Source organism: Natrix helvetica (assembly GCF_964273705.1).
Source record: "Natrix helvetica genome assembly, chromosome: 1".
Lineage (NCBI taxonomy): Eukaryota > Metazoa > Chordata > Lepidosauria > Squamata > Natricidae > Natrix > Natrix helvetica.
The window spans coordinates 297,971,032-297,990,489 of record NC_138548.1 but is presented as its reverse complement, the minus strand read 5'-3'; the positions used below and the strand labels follow the sequence as shown (position 1 = coordinate 297,990,489).

The window sequence follows — 19,458 nt, the reverse complement described above, 5'->3', positions numbered from 1 at the left end:
GTGGAAGAAAAGGAAGTAATAAACACTTACTTGCCAAAACTGATAAAGCTGCAGGTAAAGAATATATAACTCAATTGGCTGAGAAAGCTATAAATGTAGGGGAAAAATGTGGAACATGGTTCATCAACATGATGGAGATGATGATATGAATAGGCAGAAAGGTAGGGAAGATTGGAGTGAATGATGTTGGTGTGAACTAGCTTCAGATGTTTTCTTTTTTTACCTCATGCCTTCACTGTAATTTCATTATCTATTTATTTTTCTTCTAACTTCTTATTAAACCTAATTTCTAATTATGAAGCAGGAGTAGGAGCTTATACCATTATATTCTATGGCAAATGAAGACACATACAATATACATCTGCTGTACTTAATAATCAAGAAAAAGATATATTAAAAGCCAATGCCATTGCAAACAGCGAACAATTCCAAGTACTTTGACCAGCACAATTCTTTGGAAGCACGCCCAAGCTACAATTTGCCTGCAAGAAGTGTTACTTATCTCTTAGGGAGATTTGTTATGTGCCAAAGCACAGGTAAGATTGATCCTGAAAAAACCATTTTGGTGCTCAGTACACACATACGCATACACATATTACATTAAATCATACAGTTTTGGACTGAAAATATTTGGACAATCACCACAGTATAGCAGAGATACAGAAAAATTATATATATATGATATGAAACTGATAAGGAGGCGAGCCTGTGGCTTAGTGGCTAAGACTCCTGCCTAAGATATAATACAGCCCAGGTTCAAATCCCAGTAAGGGTATGGCTAGCTGATGAGAGCTAATTAGCTCGAAATAGATCTCTACTAGTCTCCCTTTATTTATTTATCAGTACAAATACAACACACACACACACACACACACACACACACACACACCAGTCACTACTATAGCTCTAATTTCACCCATTCCACTTAACTGTTTTTGCTCCTAGGACATGAGACACAATGTATTCAGAGGATGTCAGTGCTTCTGGAATATTGTTTTCCTCAAACACTCTTTGCCAATACTTGACCACATCAACAGCCGAGACCAAATTGGCTTTATAATAGGAGTAACTTCTCAGAAGTCTGTGCCAGAGATTTAGAAGAGTATCTTCAATTCTAAAATATCCATGGTAAGAGGACAGACACAAAATCTTCCTGTAAAAAACACTACTGAAAGGTGTCATTGCTTCAGAAAAATATCAGTTTTAGGTATAAGCACTGATTCTTCTTTGCAGGACTATTGCAGGGCCTCTGTCAGTAGTGTTGTGTAACAGTATACATCACCATGGCACAATATTCTGAACTCATCATTTTTGTAGAGAAGAACATCAGTGTCAGATTCAAATGCCATCTTGTCCTAGTAGAACACTAAGAGATGGAGAGATAAATAAATGATTTTTTTCCAATTCAAAACAGGTTTACTTTGCACAGAAAAAATAGAACATTACAGTATCATATATTATGTTAACATGGGATTTTTTTTTTACAACTGTATCTTTAGCAACGTTCTTCTGAGCGTGCACCACTCAGGTGGCCACGTTGCTTTCACTGAATACAGCACATTAAAGTCCCCTTCACTTTTCAAATAATTGCATACATAGACACAACTTCTCACACATAGACACATTATATATTATATGAAATAACTGTCAATTGTTGCTTCTCGATACACCAACCTTTTTGGTGTTACGTTATAACCTGTACATTACATAACTTCTAAATGGTTCACCCCCATCCCATTTTAACATCATAACATTTTAATTCTATCAGATCAATTATAGTGAAATAAAATCAAGCACGATCAGCTCTAGCAAATGCTTTTGAAACTTGGCAATCTATCTCTTTTGAATCTAATGAGATTTGCTATACTGTGGGGCCTTCTCAATACTTTATGCTGCATATACTGTAGTACACTGCTGAACTGAGCATGTGAGGAATCTTCACCGTCATCACACAAGGCTGTTATTTGTTTAATCATAGATGGCTGCATAAACAAAAACCAGAGCTTTTGTGCCACACACTAAGCATTATTTCTGAATTATAACAGCTAGATTCACACATTATACTTTAACAAAATTGAGTCTCCTAGTTGAACAGGGTTTGACCAGACAAAAAAGGAAGCTTCTCCCTTGTATTTTTCTCATTCTTAAAGGGCAGTTCATTTATTCCATTAAAAAAAATTACTTATCCTTTGTCCTCACTGATGTGCATGGAACTTATAAAATCTGTTAAATAAGTTGTTAATTACAACGGGAGGTCAAGAGGCAACTGGGCTTTCTGATTTTTCTTTGAAGATGTTTCACTTCTCATCCAAGAAGCTTCTTCAGTTCTTGACTGAGAAGTGAAATGTCTTCAAAGAAAAACCAAGAAGTTGCCAACCAGTTGCCTCTTGAAAAAGTGTGACAACCAACCAGTTGCCTCTTGAAAAAGCGTGACAACCATGAGCTGGATGACTGAGAATCTCCATAGACATTACAACCGGACCTACAATTATAGAACCTTAATCTGAATCCACTTAATCTTTCGTCATAAACTTTTAAAATCTTTTCTAAGAATCCATCCACATTTTGAAAACTTGCTGGCCTTCGCCCAGCATTTGCAAGTACCAAAGTGTACGTTATATGAAATCAAACACAGACACCTTCATACTGAATGAAAGGGGGGGGGGGAGACGCCACATGCGTCTTCTTTGGGCACGACAGAGACTTTCAGCTTTTACCTGTGAGAAGGAAAAACTGCAAATCTTCGTCGGATGGTGGAGATCAGATGCTCGAGAGGGAACGACTCTTCCGGTGCGAGCGGCAAACGCTTCTGCTCGGCTGCCAACAGCGCCATTGAAACGAGGTTCCGAGGGAGCCAAAGCTCCACCTTCCGAAATGCCCTTATCCTTTTTTTTTCGGAGCGCGTTGAACGGGACAAGGGAGACGCCGCGTGGAAACCGGAGGTAATTTTGCTAAAGAAGTTCAGGATTAATGAAAAACTGACGCCACTTTTGAATCGAGTTTTAGTCTTGCGTGCTTCATTTGGATTTTCTTGGCAGATGGCCCTCTCATACATGTATGCAACGAAACTTCATTTTAAATGTATACCGATTAGTATACATTTAATAAGTGTACAATAAAGTTAACTCTAAATCTAAATCATATATTTATTCCCACCTTAAATTATTCTGTGATTTGTTTGGCTGGGTTCAGAGCAAATGAAAACCAACCAACACCCTCCCTCAGTAAATCGTTGTTAATAAGCACGCTAAACCTAACTGTGATCTAGCGTTATTTAGCTAAACATAAATAAGCAAATCATGGCTTGGCAATAGACATAGTAGACTCAATCCATGGCTTGACCAGATATCATGTTTTGAACCCTGTTTAGCCTTATCCGTGGATTAGGATTACCTTGTTTTAAACCATTTTTAACGACTTTCATTATAGTGCCGAACAGAAACTTCACCGAAGTAGTGATTTCTTATGAAGTATTTGCGGTTTCAAAATTGGAGGGAGGGAGGGGAGGGAAGGGAGCAGAAATGCTTTCCCCACGTCCATTACACGAGCGATTTTATTGAATAGAATAGAATAGAATTCTTTATTGGCCAAGTGTCATTGGGCACACAAGGAATTTGTCTTTGGTGCCTATGCTCTTCAGTGTACATAAGGAAAATAAAATACATTCATCAAGAATAAAAAGATACAACACTTAGTGATAGTCAAGGTTACTAATTACATATCCCACACCTTGAACATAATTTAGATGCCCGATTTCCAAAAGGTAGTAAAAAATCATCGTCTCTCCGTGCAGGACGGTGAGTTCATTCCAACAAAAGGAGGCACAGGAAGGGAATCCTCGGGGAGTCACCCACAATCATCCCTAATAAGGCCGTGCACCTCCCAAGGTATTATTTTCCCACTAGCCCAACGCTGAGAGCCAGCCTGGACCACGTAAATCTCACTTTGCATTCCCGGACTTGGGAGCTTGCAAGCCTCCTCCTCTTTTCTGAGTGACATGCCAACCGGCCCAATCCTTAACCAAAGCGCCGTCCCGTGTTAGCCAATCTCGGGGAAAGGAGAGATCAAAGCAGGAGATTAAGAGGGACAGCGGCAGAAACGGGGTGAGGCTGCTTGTAGCATCCTGGAAAGCACAATGGCACGTCAGACCGTGCCAGCACCCCGGCAGCTATTCATTCCTCTCCGATGCAGGTAATCCGAATTGCAGCAAAGCGGGAGACGCCCCCAGGCAGCCCAGCCTCCAGCAAAACAATCCGATTACTGCTGTCCCTTCGGACGGCCATTGAAAGCCTGCTTTAGCGAAAGAGGGCCGGGCCAGAGTCTTCCACTCCCTGGGACACGCATCCGCACAACCCATCCTCCTCGCTTGACCTAGGAGTCGGCGTCACTCCTTAAATTATAGGCGGTCTCAGGCAGGCGCTCTCTTTCCGAAGCCTCCAAAAATAACGAAGGGATTAATCTGAGGGCTGTGGGTAGAAGGGGGGCAGCGATCTTGGCCTGGGAGTATTTTCTCGATCTGAGATGTACCTCTGGGATAAGACCAGGGCTTAATTCCTTTCCACCTAGGCATTATCTCAGTAGGTGCTGATGTCCCTGGCAGAGCTGGGGATATGCAAGGTACACCCAGCAAAGAATTGAGGGCATGGATGGGAACAGAACAGGCCATGGGGAGTAGGAGCACCTGTCATCTTGAGCAATAAAGGGAGAGCAATCACCTGCATTCTGCTCTGGAGCTGTCCCCCCCACCCCAGCTGCCAATCTACCATATTTTTTGTATAAGGTGCACCGGAGTATAAGACGCACCAAGTTTTTGAAGAGGCAAATTTTTAAAAAAGTAGGTAGGTAGATAGAGGGTTCGAGAGGGAGAGTAGTTGGGTAGATAGGTAGATAAAGGGATAGAGAGAGAGAGAAATACAGTAGCTAGGTAGAGAGAGAGTGGGTAAGTAGGTAGATAGAGGGGGAGAGAGAGAGAGAGAAATACAGTAGGTAGGTAGGGAGAGAGAGTAGTTAGGTAGGTAGGTAGATAAAGGGATATATATATATATATATATATATATATATATATATATATATATATATATATATATATATATATATATATATATATATATATATATATATTTCTCTCTCTCTCTCTCTCTCTCATATATATATATATATATATATATATATATATATATATATATATATATAGAGAGAGAGAGAGAGAGAGAAATACAGTAGGTAGGTAGGGGGAGAGAGAGTAGGTAGGTAGGTAGAGAGAGGGATAGAGAGAGAGAGAAATACAGTAGGTAGGTAGGTAGGGAGAGAGAGAGAGAGAGTAGGTAGGTAGGTAGGTAGATGTTTCTAGGTGTATTTATCCATGTGCTGGAGAAGGAAATCACTGACAACCTGTAGCACCTAAAACTTTGTTTCTGCTGGTACAGCACTTGAGCAATATAATTCTTATCAATCACTCTAACTAAAGAGCTTTCTGAAAGGAAAAAAAAGTTTTTGCACTCTGCAAACTTCCAAAAATGGCCGTTTTTTTGCGAAAACGGGCCTGTTTTCCCCCCCAAATAAAACACATGAATAGCTTTGGGGGAGCTTGCAGAGTACTCCGGGGGGGGGGGGGAAATGAGCCCAAACACCCCATTTTTCACGAAAATGGGCCCGTTTGTGGTCTAAGAAATTGCATGCATAGCCTTATGGAGGCTTATAGAGTGCTGTGGGGACAAAAACCAGCACATTTTTTTGCTCATTTCTGCTCTCCCCAGCCCCCAGGAGCTCTCTGAAAGCCTCCATAAGGATATGCACGGCCATTTTTGTAAAGGGGGCGGGGCTTCAGGAGGCAAAAAAATGCTGTATTCGATGTATAAGATGCACCCAGATTTTCAGCCTCTTTTTGGAGGAAAAAGGTGCATCTTATACTCCAAAAATACAGTAAATTTCTTTCTTTTCCTCCTGCCCTGTCAAATATAAGCCCTGGGAAAGAAGAGAGATGCTAGATTTACTTCAGACTACTTCTCTCTGCAGGCATTACAATAACGAAAATTCCTTTTCCTTGAGTGGAAAGTCTGAGTGAGGCCTGACTAATAATTACTCTTACCCAGCCTGCCTGCAGCAAAACTGATCTGACTAGCAAGAGAAAGTAAGATATAAATTGGATATAATCAGTGGAACAGCTTGCCTCCAGAAGTTATGAATGCCCCAACACTGGAAGTCTTTAAGAAGATGTTGGATAGCCATTTGTCTGAAATGGTATAGGGTTTCCTGCCTAGGCAGGGGGTTGGACTAGAAGACCTCCAAGGTCCCTTCCAACTCTGCTATTGTATTGTATTGTAAAAACTTGGTCATGATCAGTTTTTGGCATGTTTGTTTGAGCCACAGAGGGATTGCATGTTGGGAAAGACTAGTTAAGACAAGTTGTCCAAATTGCCTTTTGTTTTACACGTTACCACTTTTTTAGGACTAAAGTGCCTAAGTTGTGTTAGTTTTGTGTCTTATCCATATCTGTTGAAGGGTTTGAACTACCACTGACTTTTGTGAGAAGAGATGTTGCGATCATGGTTGAAAGTTCTGTGAATATGTCAACATGGTTGACAGCTGCAGTGACAACATGGGAATGAAAATAATTAGATAATAAATATGAAGAAATAAATATAAAATGTAACCAAGGCTACGATATCGTCCACAATATCATCACATGCTGGCAAAAGAATGCTTAGATCATTCAGTAAACATTAGCATCTTATACGAAAAGGAAAATGCTAGATTCTCAAGCTGGTTTTGGGAAAGGTTGAAGAACAAGAAACTTATTCTCGATACACAAAAAATACAAAAGAGAAGGTAGCATGTGCTTCCTAGAAAGTGCCTCAGTTGTGTCAATCATGCCAAACTGTAGACTGTCTTTTGGAAAATGGGAATTCCAGAACATTTCATTGTCCGCATGAGAAATTAATACACAGGATAAGAAACCATAGTCCAGAAAAAAAAGTGAAACAGATTGGTTATAGAGTCTCTGATTAAATAAAGAAGACCAAACTAATGACAATCAAGCAGTCAAGAAATCATCACAGCCAGCACTTAGAATGGCAGCCTTGGAAAAGATATTCAGATGCTATGATGTGTTTATCCCAACAAAGATTAGAATTAAACAGGCAGTGATTTCCCCTGTGAGTCTCTGGAAGTTAGGCTTTGAAGAATAAAGATAGGGTTTATGTTTTTGAACTTTGGTGTTTGGAGAGGACTCTTGAGAATACCATAGACAACCAAGAAAAAAACCAAATGGATAATTGGATAAATCAACCTAGAATTCTTCCTTAAGGCTCAAATGACCAAAGTCATACTGTATATATCTTCTTTTGGACACAATATGTGAAAACCTAGTTTTCTTGAGCAGTCTACAAAGCTGGAAAAAATGAAAGGTAAAAGAAAAAGTGTATGCCAGTATCAAGATGGATAGACTCAATTATGGCACTGAGGGGTACACAATTGGTCAGGGACAAATCATCCCAGACAATGACTTGCTGGCACATAATTATAAGCTGCCTAGAGTCATTGACTGGAATGGGCAGCTATAAAAATTGAATAAATAAATAATCAGTCAAGCAAGTTTGTAAGGATTGTCCTTTAAGATAGCCATGCATCAAATTACAAAGTGCATCACTAATACTTACTTTCTCCTTACTGCATCTTCCTCTTCATCCTGTGTTTTAAAACTGCTTTTCAGGTTATTTTCGTAGAGCAAATCAAAGAATGTAGCTTTGCATTGGGTAGATAAGAAACACACTCAGCATGTTATGTTGTTCAACTTGCCTTTTCTGTCTTGATCCTTAAAACCCTTCCTTTGCATGAGTACCATTTTCTTATTTAAAAAATATATTTACATGAAAAATACATTGAGCATTTTATACACACACTCTCTCTATCTATCTATCTATCTATCTATCTATCTATCTATCTATATCTATCTATCTATCTATCTATCTATCTATCTATCTATCTATCTATCTATCTATCTATCTATCTATCTATCATCTGCAATGGATGGTGTCTAAGTGGTCATTTGGACTCTCTGGACTATTATCCTTCTCTATATTAATAGCATTAATAATTAAAAATAAAATTGAAATCTATTAAAAATCCAACAAATAGGAAACAGAATCTCTAATAGAACAATAGAATAATGTAATAAATAAATAAATCCAGTTACATGCGCTTTGTTTTGCTTTCCCTGACTCTAATTTCATTCCGAACTTCCCAGATGATACTTTTGCAGTAACCCGGTCATATCCTGTAAACTCTAGCAACCTTATAAATACAGATAATCCTAACAGGTTAAATATCTTCCTTGGTGAGTGATTGCCTTGGTTTGAGTAATTGTAAATGCACTGATAGGACATAATGGAAATATTAAAAATATTCAGAGCTTCTTTTGACACCAACCCAAAGAAATACACAACATATATCAGCCCTTAGACCAGACAAGAAGCACCAACCATGACTATTAACACTCTTATTATAATTTACAGTAGCAGAATCTTGCAAGTTTGAAAATACATCTCTCTGCCCCACCCCTCGCCCCCCTGCTTTTCCCATCCAAGAAACTAGGATGAATCCCTCTGAGACGTTTACCAGGTTCCCATTCCTTCTATGGGCTCATCTGCCTCTTATGTGTTGCCTTTCTATTGTCTAGTTCTCATTCTGCCTCCTTTGCTGTCTCTTCTCTGATTCTGAAACTTGGAATTCCCACTTGTCAAGGCAGGACAAGAAGCAATGGATGGAAACTAATCAAGGAGAGAAGCAACCTAGAACTAAGGAGAAATTTCCCAACAGTTAGAACAATTAATCAGTGGAACAACTTGCCTCCTGAAGTTGTGAATGCTCCAACACTGGACGTTTTTAAGAAGAGATTGGACAACCATCTGTCTGAAATTGTATAGGGTTTCCTGCCTGAGCAAGGGTTTGGACAAGAAGACCTTCAAGATCATTTAAAGCACTGTTATTCTGTATTCTATTCTGTATTTATTGGTTAAGCACAACACAATGATTTCGTAATCTTAGTACAAATGCTGGCATAAAATGGACCCTCAAATATAATTTGTTTAGAAAGAGGAGAAAATCCATTAGTCCAGCAAAAGAGGATGGAAAAGATCAATGCAGCTGGACTTTTGAACAGAATAATGGAATGACACTGTCAGTGTTGAGGTTATGAACTAGGAAGTCCCCAGCTGACTTTTCATCTTGGTCATGAGTAAATATGCTTGACTTTAGGCAAAGAGTATTTTCCTGAGGTTTGCATCTGTGATGTAGATACAGAAATGTTTACAGTTCAGTGCAAGATAATTATCCCCTTTCTCTCTCTCTTTCTATGCTTAGGTGTTAGTCAACAAGAACTTCATTTCAGAAGAGCCATTAAAGATAATAAGCAGAAAAAAATTCCCATCTTTACAGAAGAAGAGAAATGATGAGTTCATAACCGAAAAAGAAGAACATTGTGGTTGAAACCATCATTCAAACAAATGGAAAAGAAATAAAGCATTCTGGTTAAAGATGAATTACAGAACACCCACTGTAAGCAATCTGTACCTCAGTGGCACTACCAGGCCTGAGACAGATCATGGGATAACTATTGATGAGACTGGATCAGAAACTGTTGCAATGACACCTGAACCCAGCAGCTTTATCAGCACCAACATTCCAGATGTGGTCAGCAATGGCCCAGTCATGGAGACCATGCTGTTGTCCTTTGGCATCATTACTGTTATCGGTTTGGCAGTAGCAGTGGTAAGACTTGAGACTATGTTTGGGAATGTAACTACCAAATTGTATGCCAATTGAGATTAACCTCTTGAGTTTAGGGTTGCAAAAAAATTCCTGTAGAAGGAATCCGGTCCTTGATTTAACAAAGAATTGTAGTCCCTTTGCAACAATTGTTAAACTAATACATGATTTAGATCAGTTCCCCAAGCATTTTGGTTTTGTAGACTGGCAGGGGGAGGAGAGGGGATGTTTCCACATAAGCGGCTAGCAAGCGAGTGCGTGGGGAACGCTTCTCACACAAATGGAGCATATGTGCATGCACTTGTTCACCTCTTAATAATAATAATAATAATAATAAAATTTTATTTGTTAGCCGCACCCTCTCCCGAAGGACTCGGGGCGGCGTACAATAAAAAACACATAAAATACAAATATGGACAATACATACACAAGAATAAAGATGTATACGTGTACGTGGAGGAGGTAGACAGATGAATGGAAACAATTAAAATCACAATTTAAAATCCCCTAAATAAAATTACAAAATTAAAAACCCGTCAGGAGCGATATGATCAAATTATGGTTGAGCCAGGCCAGCTACTTGGAATAGGTGGGTCTTGAGCTTTACACGGAAGGAGCGGAGGTCAGAGGTAGCCCTAATATCCGGAGGGAGGTCATTCCACAGGGCTGGGCCCGCCACAGAGAAGGCTCTGTTCCTAGGCGCCGCCCCTCGGCACTGTCTGGTGGACGGCACCTGGAGAAGTCCCTCTCTGTGCGAGCGAATGGGTCGCAGGGATGTATGGGGCAGGATACGATCCCGCAAGTAACTAGGTCCTGAGCCATGGAGCGCTTTAAAGATCGTTATCAGGACCTTGAAACGCACCCGATAGACCACAGGAAGCCAGTGCAGCTCGCGCAGGAGAGGTGTCACATGGGAGTACCTTGTACTCCCCATAATTACCCGCGCGGCCGCATTCTGGACCAACTGTAGTCTCCGAGTGCATTTCAAGGGAAGCCCCATGTAGAGAGCGTTACAGTAGTCCAGGCGAGACGTCACCAGCGCATGAGTGACTGTGCGTAAGGCGTCCCGGTCCAATAGGGGGCGCAATTGGCGCACCAGGCGAACCTGGTGGAACGCCCCCCTTGCCACGGCTGTCACATGGTCATCCATGCTAGTGGGAATACACGTGGTCCTGCACATATTCATCTGCCACTTCTGTGGCCTGATTCCGAATGGCCTAAGACCCAGTGGGTCGGGGCCCATGGGTAGGAGAGCCCTGATTTAGATAAACAGATATAGTCATAAACAGATGTACAGATCATTTAAAGACTTGCTTTCATTTGTATTCTCCTACTCTGGATTGACTAAGTGGTCTCTGCTTATATCCTTGTCAATAAAACCTGTGAAAAGAGGCAGAGACTTTCTTGCAGCGGCTCCATTTTAAGAAAGGTTATGCTAGATTGTGTCCCTCTGGTTTGATTTATTTTACAGTCTTAATTTGAAGGTGCCAATGATCCAGTACAGATGTTTTCCTCGGTTGTTTTAGATTGCTATCATTATATCTTGTAACTGTTGTGAGAAAGCCTATTTGGAAAGGCAGTAAAATTTTGTTAAATGATTTTAGCTGTTCAGTAGAATACACTTATGTTAAGATTCCAAATAATTCCCTCACTCTCATTAAGAATAAGAACTGGGTGACAGCAACATTCTTCCCAGTATGCAGGTCCACCATACATGATTACACCCCAAATTAATTGCATTAAAAGAAGCCAGATGTATTAAGTGTGAGTAAGACCCAAGTTCTAGTCCCTTGTCCACCACAGAAACCCACTGGGCGACTTTGGCCAATCATTCTTTCTCAGCCCATCCTACTTTACAAAGTTGCTGTAGTACAGGAAGGCTGATATAAATCTAATAAATCAATTCATGTGTTTTCTCAAATCTTATTGCGTGTTTCACAAATTTGTGCACATGCGTTTGTTACTTTTATATTCTTTCTTTCTGTTCAAGAGCAAAAAGCAACATACATAATCCTTCCCCCCACAACAACATTTTTGAGGTGCATTGTGCTGAGAGACAGTGATTGACTCAAATCATCCCGTGACCTGCCATGGCTAAGGGCATGTGAGATCCAAAGCTGGTCCAACCCCTTAACAACTACACAACTTCTCCCGTTTCAAGTACACATTACAATTATTCAATGCAAAGGATCCCCCCTGAAAAATTGCTTATGACACTAACGTTTTTCTAATTTCCCCCCCTCCCCCTAGGTTTTGTATATTCGGAAGAAGAAACGGTAAGTGTTCTGTACATATTTGTTAAACAGTTTCTTTATCTCTTGCTAGTGTTTGTTTGGCAGAAATCTCCCTCCAAAATCTTCACATTTGAAACAGCAGAGACTGTTTTTCTCTTCCCAAGTTTAAAAGTAACAATGCATTGATATATGCATATGATATAGGTTTTCTGCTCAGGAGATTTGGTTCCTAAATAGTTACCAAGTAAAACCTGGAAACTTTAGATTTTCTCTTGGTTTGATGCTTCATGTAATGGAACTCTCTCTCTCTCTTTCTCCCCGCTCTATTTCCTGAGTAGACTGGAAAAGTTACGACACCAGCTCATGCCCATGTACAATTTTGATCCTGCAGAAGAACAAGATGAGCTAGAGCAAGAACTACTGGAGCATGGCAGAGACGCTGCTTCTGTTCAGGCTGCCCAAAGCAAGGTAATACATTTTTCCCCCATCAATAAAACCTCTAAGGCAGTGATGGCGAACCTATGGCACACGTGCCCAAAGTGGCATGCGAAGCCATGTCTCCTGGCACATGCAGCCTTGTCTGTTTGTCTTCCGTGTTTCTGGCGTGCATGTGCATGCAGCGATCAACTATCCTTTGCACGCATGGCAGTGCCAAAAACTAGTATGTGCATGCGCGCCAGCCAGCTGATTGTCAGGTTTGCATGTGAGCCAGAACCCGGAAGTTCGGCTTTTCCAGAGCACGATCCTTTCATGTGTGCAGCAGTGCTGAAAACCAGCCTGTGCATGCAAGCTGGCCAGCTAATCGTTAGGCGCGCATGTGCGCTAGAATCCAGAAGCTTGGCTTTTCTGGAGCGCAGACCCCTATGAGCACGAGCAGGTGATGTTTTTGTGTGACTTTTTCAGCACTCGGTGCTGAAAGGTTTGCCATCAAGGCTCTACTCTCAAATCTGGAGATTTGTGTGTGGCCCCAAAGATTGCCCAAATCAAAACCTATACACCTGGAAGACTAGTTTGAGAGGATACTTGTAGGCTAGATGATAGTGAGAGTCTCTCTGCTGGACTTGAAGCTATAGCTATTCTCATATTGCCCGTTTTAGAATTAGATTCTTTTTCTAAATTAAAATATGAGATATAGTAAGAGAATCTGAATAATTGATCTCCCACCTACAAACCTTGAAATGTTTGTGTTTCAAGGTACTTCTTTCATTCAGTAGATCTATTTTCCTGAGGGCAGAAGAAATGTGGAGAGGTCCTACTCATCACACACAACAATTATACTTTGAAGGGTGGATATCCTGGGAAGTTTTGAGTATATTAGGACTGTTCAGGGCCAGAATGTTAGATGGTTCACTGCCTAATTCTGAAATGGAAAGTCAGTAACCGAAAAACAGAAACTCAGTTAATTTCCATTAGAACATGTATGATGAACATCCAGATGTTGCTGAACTCCAACTTCCAGGAGATCTCTCTGGTGTGACCAAGCTCTGAGATGCTAAGAGTTGAAGATCTGCAACATATGGAGGGCCATAGATTCCTCAATGGTCCCAAAGAGCAAATATTGGAGGACTACACTTTGGAACAAAAGGTTGCCTTGAGTAGCCTTGGAGTCTACCAAGGCTGCTTCCTATTATTTAATGTAAAGGGATTGAGTCCTGTTCCTATTGGTATCCTAAAAAAAGAATGAAGATAAGAGAACAGAGTTGCACCTCATTAGGAAATAGATAATAGTTTATTATGATATATAAATATATAATAAATAATACAGATCTCAGTGTTGCCAGATTCTGGGACCTCCTGTATAGAGAGTCATACTATAATGTAAATAGGTCTTCTTCTGGAAGTCTCTATGTAATATTCTTGCTCCCTCTTTATTTCCCTTCCTTATCCTTTGTTCTAAAGCTCTAAAACATTTAGAGCTTTATTTACAGAAAACACTCAGTTACTGATTCAAATAAAATATGAAATTAAATCAATAGCTTCTTAACATTTGTTAGAATGATTCCTTCTTGCTAAAAGATATTGAAGATGAGTTGCAAGTTGTTTTTTTACTACTACGGGGGGTCCTCGGGTTACAATGGCAATTGGGATACTATCTAAGTGATGTGGTTGTAAAGTGTGACATCGCATGATCTCATTGTTTGCCGATGATAATTCTGGAAATCCCAGTTGCCATCATAAAACTAGGACTATGAGGATCATTAAGCAAGGACCTCACGTGACCACAATATGGGAAGAAGAAGCAATCCCAGAGAAGCAGGCCAGCAGGTGAGAGTTAACAAATAGGAGGTGAGTAGGACAGGTGGATGTTGCCCGGAGGAATTAGAACGTGGGTAGCCGGGTGGGTGGTTGCTGTGGGCAGGTGCTACGGAATGCAGGTGGGTGGATGGGTGAGCGCTGTGGGCAGGTACTACAGAGCAGACCTGTGTAAGCGGCTTCTCATTTAGCGTTGTTGTAATTGAACGGTTGCTGAACAAGTGATCATAACTTGAGAAATATCTGTAGTTACATAATGCTAAAATGCATCTTTATAAAAATATAGCATACACTTTTGTCAACAGGATTTTTATTCCCATGTTTTATTTCTTTTAATCCAGTAGTGGCATGTTTATTAATGTGTAATATTTTGCAATTTTGGGAGAATGGTATGAAAATGAAATAATAATGCATTTCTTGCAAATCTGTTTCTCTCTCCCTCCCCATTTTTTTTTGCTCTTGTTGTAGGCAAATCAAGGTGTTCTCCAGAGACCCAGTCGTCTTGTGTTCACAGATGTTGCGAATGCCATCAGTGCATGAAGAATACAGGAAGATGACACCAGCCAGTTAGCAAGCTACTGTGGGTAGTGATTATCAATCCTCGCTGGGGGAAAGAGGCCAAGAACCAAGACTGCCAGTGCTCCTTTGCCAAGAAACTGCCCCATGCTGCAGAGTTTGATTGGCAATGTTGCAGGTACCAAGTAATGTATGATAGAAGATGAGAGGTTATTTATAGATACAATGATTGGAACGAGTATAGTAACAGGCTTTGGAAATAATAGCATCAATTCCTAAGGCCTTCCTTCCCTGAGATATTGACAAAGATATCTAGAGTTTGAGACTGCAGATTCAGCTAGGGCTATACTATGCAGTAGACCCAAAATATGATCCTGTTGGTTTAACTCCTAGGAACCTGGAACGTATAAAGTTGTCAACATATATTGGTGTCATCCCATCTCATTTTCTCTGGTGCAGTAAAAGCTGCCCTTCAGTGTAATCATAAGAGTTAGCTGTTGTCTTTCCACTAGATTTCTACAATGTAAGGTGTTCTACTAGCTGGTTTTTGAGGAGGGATAACCTGGAATGAAGGCACTGCTAATAGTAACCTCTGTGTCTTACAGAGGAGGTAAACCTCACAGGGCATAAGGATCACCTCTTTTAACACTAATTCTTATTATAGGGGAAGAATCTTAGAAATAAGAACAATGAAGCTAACTTGTAAATCCTGAGATGATTCACTCCAGTCAGCATTGGCTGAAATGAAATGAAAAAAGAAAGAAAGAAAAATGAAATTGTATTTGGAAAAATAGTGTTATATATGCATGTTCTTGCATATATTAAATAATCAGAAATCCCCACATCTCCATTTTGAATGGACTAATAACTCATTTGAAATCCATGGGAAAGTCTCAACACTTTTTAACCTTGATAATAAGAGCAGTTCTAAATGGAGATAACACACTTATTTTACAATTTAAGGGAAAAATGCATCTGCCTACCTAGATTATTTGTTTATTAGATAACTGGGATACCATCACTATGGCTAAGACCATTTTGCTTATCCCATTGGCAGCTGGGTAGAGTGTTGAGTTACTTATTTATTAAGCTAATTTATTTTCTTCCAGTCACTAAAAATGAATATTTATTTATTTACTTTATTTATTTGGGTTCAGTAGCTGCCCAGCTCAACAAGGGACTCTGGGCAGCGTACCATTTACAAGAGATTCGGGCACAGAATTTGGATTTTGTTTTGTTTCCAGTTTGGAAATGAGAGGCAGGGGTATTTGGGAATTGGGTGCAAGGAAGGAAGGACAGCAAACAATAATTGCACAGATGCCAAGAGGCCTGTGCTAAGCAAAGGCTCTTGTTAAAAAAAAAGCTTTGCATTTTTTAAATGGATTAGTGAAAACAGTTGGGAGCAAGTTTTATTTACATTTATCTAACACACACACACACACACACACACACACACACACACGATGGCACAGATCCTCAGGAATCTGCAAGAGCAGCCAGTATCTGTGTTATATTTTGTCTTGTGGCATGGTGGCGACTCTGCCTGTTTCTGGAGCTGCCTCTTATATTTACGTTTACATTGGATTTCTATCCTGTCTTTCTATTGCTTTGTCCAGGAAGGCAAACAAAAGAGCCATTACAATAAAGGGCTACAACAAATCAATAAAAAGAAAGGGAGCAAAAAAATAGCTGGGACACAAAAGAAATCACTGTAGAGAAAATAATTCCTGATGAAAAATTGGAAGGCTGGGTGAACAGTTACAGCCTAATTATGTGTTCCGTGTGCAAAAAAATACCCAAACAAAATTTCAGATCTAGCAAGTCAACTTCCCCTCCTGTTAACCATCCCTGCTGTGAAAACTAATGTTAAATATCTATGCATGTTTATTGTAGTTTCAGTGAAACGGAGATGGGGGAAGGAGAGCTCATTCCCCCTCTCCCCCTTGCAAAGAATCGGATCACGGATGCTGCTTCGGAGTGGCTTGTCTTTCAGAGCCCGGGCAGGGGTTATACGCGTGACATAAAGCCATTTGCTTTGGCAGTCGCTAAAGGAAACCACCTGGTGAAGAATCAGTAAGGATAACAGGCCACAGTAATGGGTTCCAGCTGCAAGAGGTAAATGAGAAACAGTACGAAGGAGAGTGTTTGTGGGCAAGCACACCTTTTCCAACAGATTTTGGAACCCAATCACCAGCCCCTGGCAGAATGCTTACATTTATCCGCTGCTAATCAAGGCAGAAAAAAGTGCAGATTAAGTACAAATGAGATTTCATGCAGTGATGCAATATGTCTGTGTGTCCCTTGTGTGTTTTGCTGGCAGTTCTTTTTTTGTGTGTGTGTTCTCAAGATTGTAAATTATCTGCCATCTCTTTTCAAAAGGAACATTTTAAAAATGTTTCTCAATCCAGTTCTTCCTTGAATTGTGTGGAAATCATACAAGGCAAAATCTGTATGATACATGCATAACTTTTGGCTGTCACACCAATGAGTTAATGGCATGATATATGTGGTGCGGGTATCTCTATATATCAATGCTATCGCTGTCCTGTCACCTCATTTTTTTTTCTGTGCATGCATTTTGACAGAAGTGATTTTCTCTGCAACCACAGAGCAATTCTGTAGAAGTTTATTATACCGTACATGTGTTAATACAGTGATTAACTCCGAAAAACATACCTCTTAACCAAGTTAGCTCCTCCTCCTCCTCCCCCAGGCCTCCACCACTTGAAAGATAGGGATCACACACGTAAGAAGGAAGTTGTGATAAAACCTTCCTTAGTCAAAATGAATACTTTAAGAACAATTGCACAGATATGAGTAACAATTTCTTCTGTCTTATTACTATTCATTCTTAAAAAAAAAAATTCAAATGACTCCTAAGGACCCAGATGAATCTACGATCCTCAGTTAAACATGAATTCAGTTTCCCCAACTCAGATCAATAAGCTAGAACCCAGACTTTGTGCAATTCTGCAGAAAATGCCTGGGGAAATTGTGAGCTTCTAGGCATTGGTGGATTCCAGTTCCCCTTGTCCCTGGAAAATGTCTAGGGAGATTGTGGTTCCTCAACACTGTTATAGAGAAGCTGCTGGTAAAAAAAAAGGATATTAAAGGAGCAATTCTTATTTTGGGCAGCCGTAATTTTGCTCCACTGACCACAGTGCAGTTGCTGGTCCACCACGCATACCTGTACTAGATCCTGCCGTTTTGAGACCTTTTGGTTTGCCTTCCAATTAGTTGATTGCTGATATTGCACCCGAAACTTTTGGCCAGTTTCTTTACAGGCAATAGCTATGCCAATTCTTTAGAAGCTCTCTGCCAGCCATCTCTAAACCTACGGCTGACAGATATGGTGAAAATACAACTCCCTAGAAATGGTGGGAGTTTCTGCCCCAAAATAATTGATGTGCTCCAGTTTGCCAAAGGCTGCTCTGTGCTTTGCAATGCTGCCACTGCTAAATAATAATCAGGTTTATTTCCTTCTGGTTTCTGTTTCTCAGTGGCAGGATTGTCTCTCTCTTTCAATCACTATCATTAGAAATGCAAAAGATGCAAAAAACAAAAAAAACAAAACTGGAAAATATGTTTTTGTAAATGCAGCGAGATGTTCAGTGAAGTGCCATTAATGGAAATCCTTCAGTTCTCAGACACTTTAAATCACGGAGGCTGAATGATTAATTTAGTGAGTATTTGGTACAACCCTGCACTTTTGGTCCACGGATTATTTCTGTATGATTCAGTAAGTCCGTATGAATGAATATGAGTAGAGAAAGGGCTGTTCCCTTGGATCAGCAAACTTCATTCTGTGGTGCAGCCTCTCTGTTGTATCCCTGTGTTGTATCCCTGATGATTTAAGAGAGGAATGCAGAGATTTTGTCAGGGTTCTTCTACCACAGTATTCTAATGCAATAGCCCTTTCTAACATGTACTCAGAAAACTGTAACAATACATTCTTGTATTTGAGATGCTATTAAAATATTTATGTGAAATCAAGAATTTTATGGGGGAAACCCCCTCCACCCCCTTCATTTTGCTTGATCCTACAAATGTTCCCTCAGTAAGAGGGTACAATTGTCTTGTCTGGGGCATAATTGTCTTTTCATAACATTGAAAACCGTAACATGCAGCAGAATGACACAAGCTAAGCAGAAAGGCACTTCCTTCCTTTCCCCCATGCCAGGGGTATCAAACTCCCATAGTCACATTGTTGTCATGTGACATATCATGATTTCCCCCCCTCTTTCCTAAACTCGGATTGGCATGGCCAGTGCATGACAGGTTGGCATGGCCAGTGAATGATGGAACTGGGTATAATGAAAAGAAGGGCTGGGGGGGCACATGATAGCAGTGTTCCAAGATCCCAGGGGCTGCCACAAAGAAGAGGGAGTCAAGCTTTTCTCCAAAGCACCTGAGGGAAGCAGTGGGTGGAAACTAATCAAAGAGAAGCAACTTAGAACTGAGGATAAATTTCCTGACAGTTACAACAATTAATCAGTGGGACAACTTCCCTCCAGAAGTTGTGAATGCTGGAGAGCACTCCTTTTTAAGAGGAGACTGGATAACCATTTTTCTGAAGCAGTGTAGGGTTTCCTGCCTAAGCAGGGGATTGGATTAGAAGACCTCCAAGGTCCCTTTGTCAGGTTTCCGAAAGATGCCCTAATTGATTCATGAGCCTCGAGCCAAGTTTCAA

At 40.4% G+C, this 19,458-nt stretch overlaps 2 protein-coding genes across 4 annotated transcripts in view; one reads left to right on the top strand and one right to left on the bottom strand.

Moving 5' to 3' along the window:
- HEMK1 (HemK methyltransferase 1, mitochondrial release factors N(5)-glutamine) overlaps positions 1-2,867 on the bottom strand; it is a 62,974-nt gene extending 60,107 nt beyond the window's left edge. Inside the window, exons 1-2 of the mRNA XM_081936778.1 lie at positions 2,718-2,867; positions 931-1,366 (exon numbers count right to left, since the gene is read on the bottom strand). Of these exons, the coding sequence (XP_081792904.1) occupies positions 931-1,182 (252 nt within the window). The 5' untranslated portion in view covers positions 1,183-1,366; positions 2,718-2,867. The remainder of the gene's footprint in view (positions 1-930; positions 1,367-2,717) is intronic.
- Positions 2,830-18,750, top strand: LOC309383846 (uncharacterized protein C3orf18 homolog). 3 transcript variants are annotated; one of them, XR_014173932.1, is made up of 6 exons: positions 4,078-4,191; positions 9,361-9,768; positions 12,016-12,041; positions 12,338-12,467; positions 14,721-14,946; positions 16,662-18,750. XR_014173932.1 is itself a non-coding variant. In XM_081936790.1 (5 exons), exons 2-5 carry the CDS (start codon positions 9,535-9,537, stop codon positions 14,790-14,792), a joined length of 462 nt encoding a protein of 153 aa, XP_081792916.1. In that variant the 5' UTR covers positions 2,830-2,942; positions 9,361-9,534; the 3' UTR covers positions 14,793-18,750. The 3 variants fall into 3 exon arrangements, 2 of the variants coding, with proteins under 2 accessions (XP_081792916.1, XP_081792915.1); XM_081936790.1 differs by lacking the exon at positions 4,078-4,191 and adding an exon at positions 2,830-2,942 and having other exon boundaries at positions 14,721-18,750; XM_081936789.1 differs by having other exon boundaries at positions 14,721-18,750.
- The last annotated feature ends 708 nt before the right edge of the window (positions 18,751-19,458 follow it).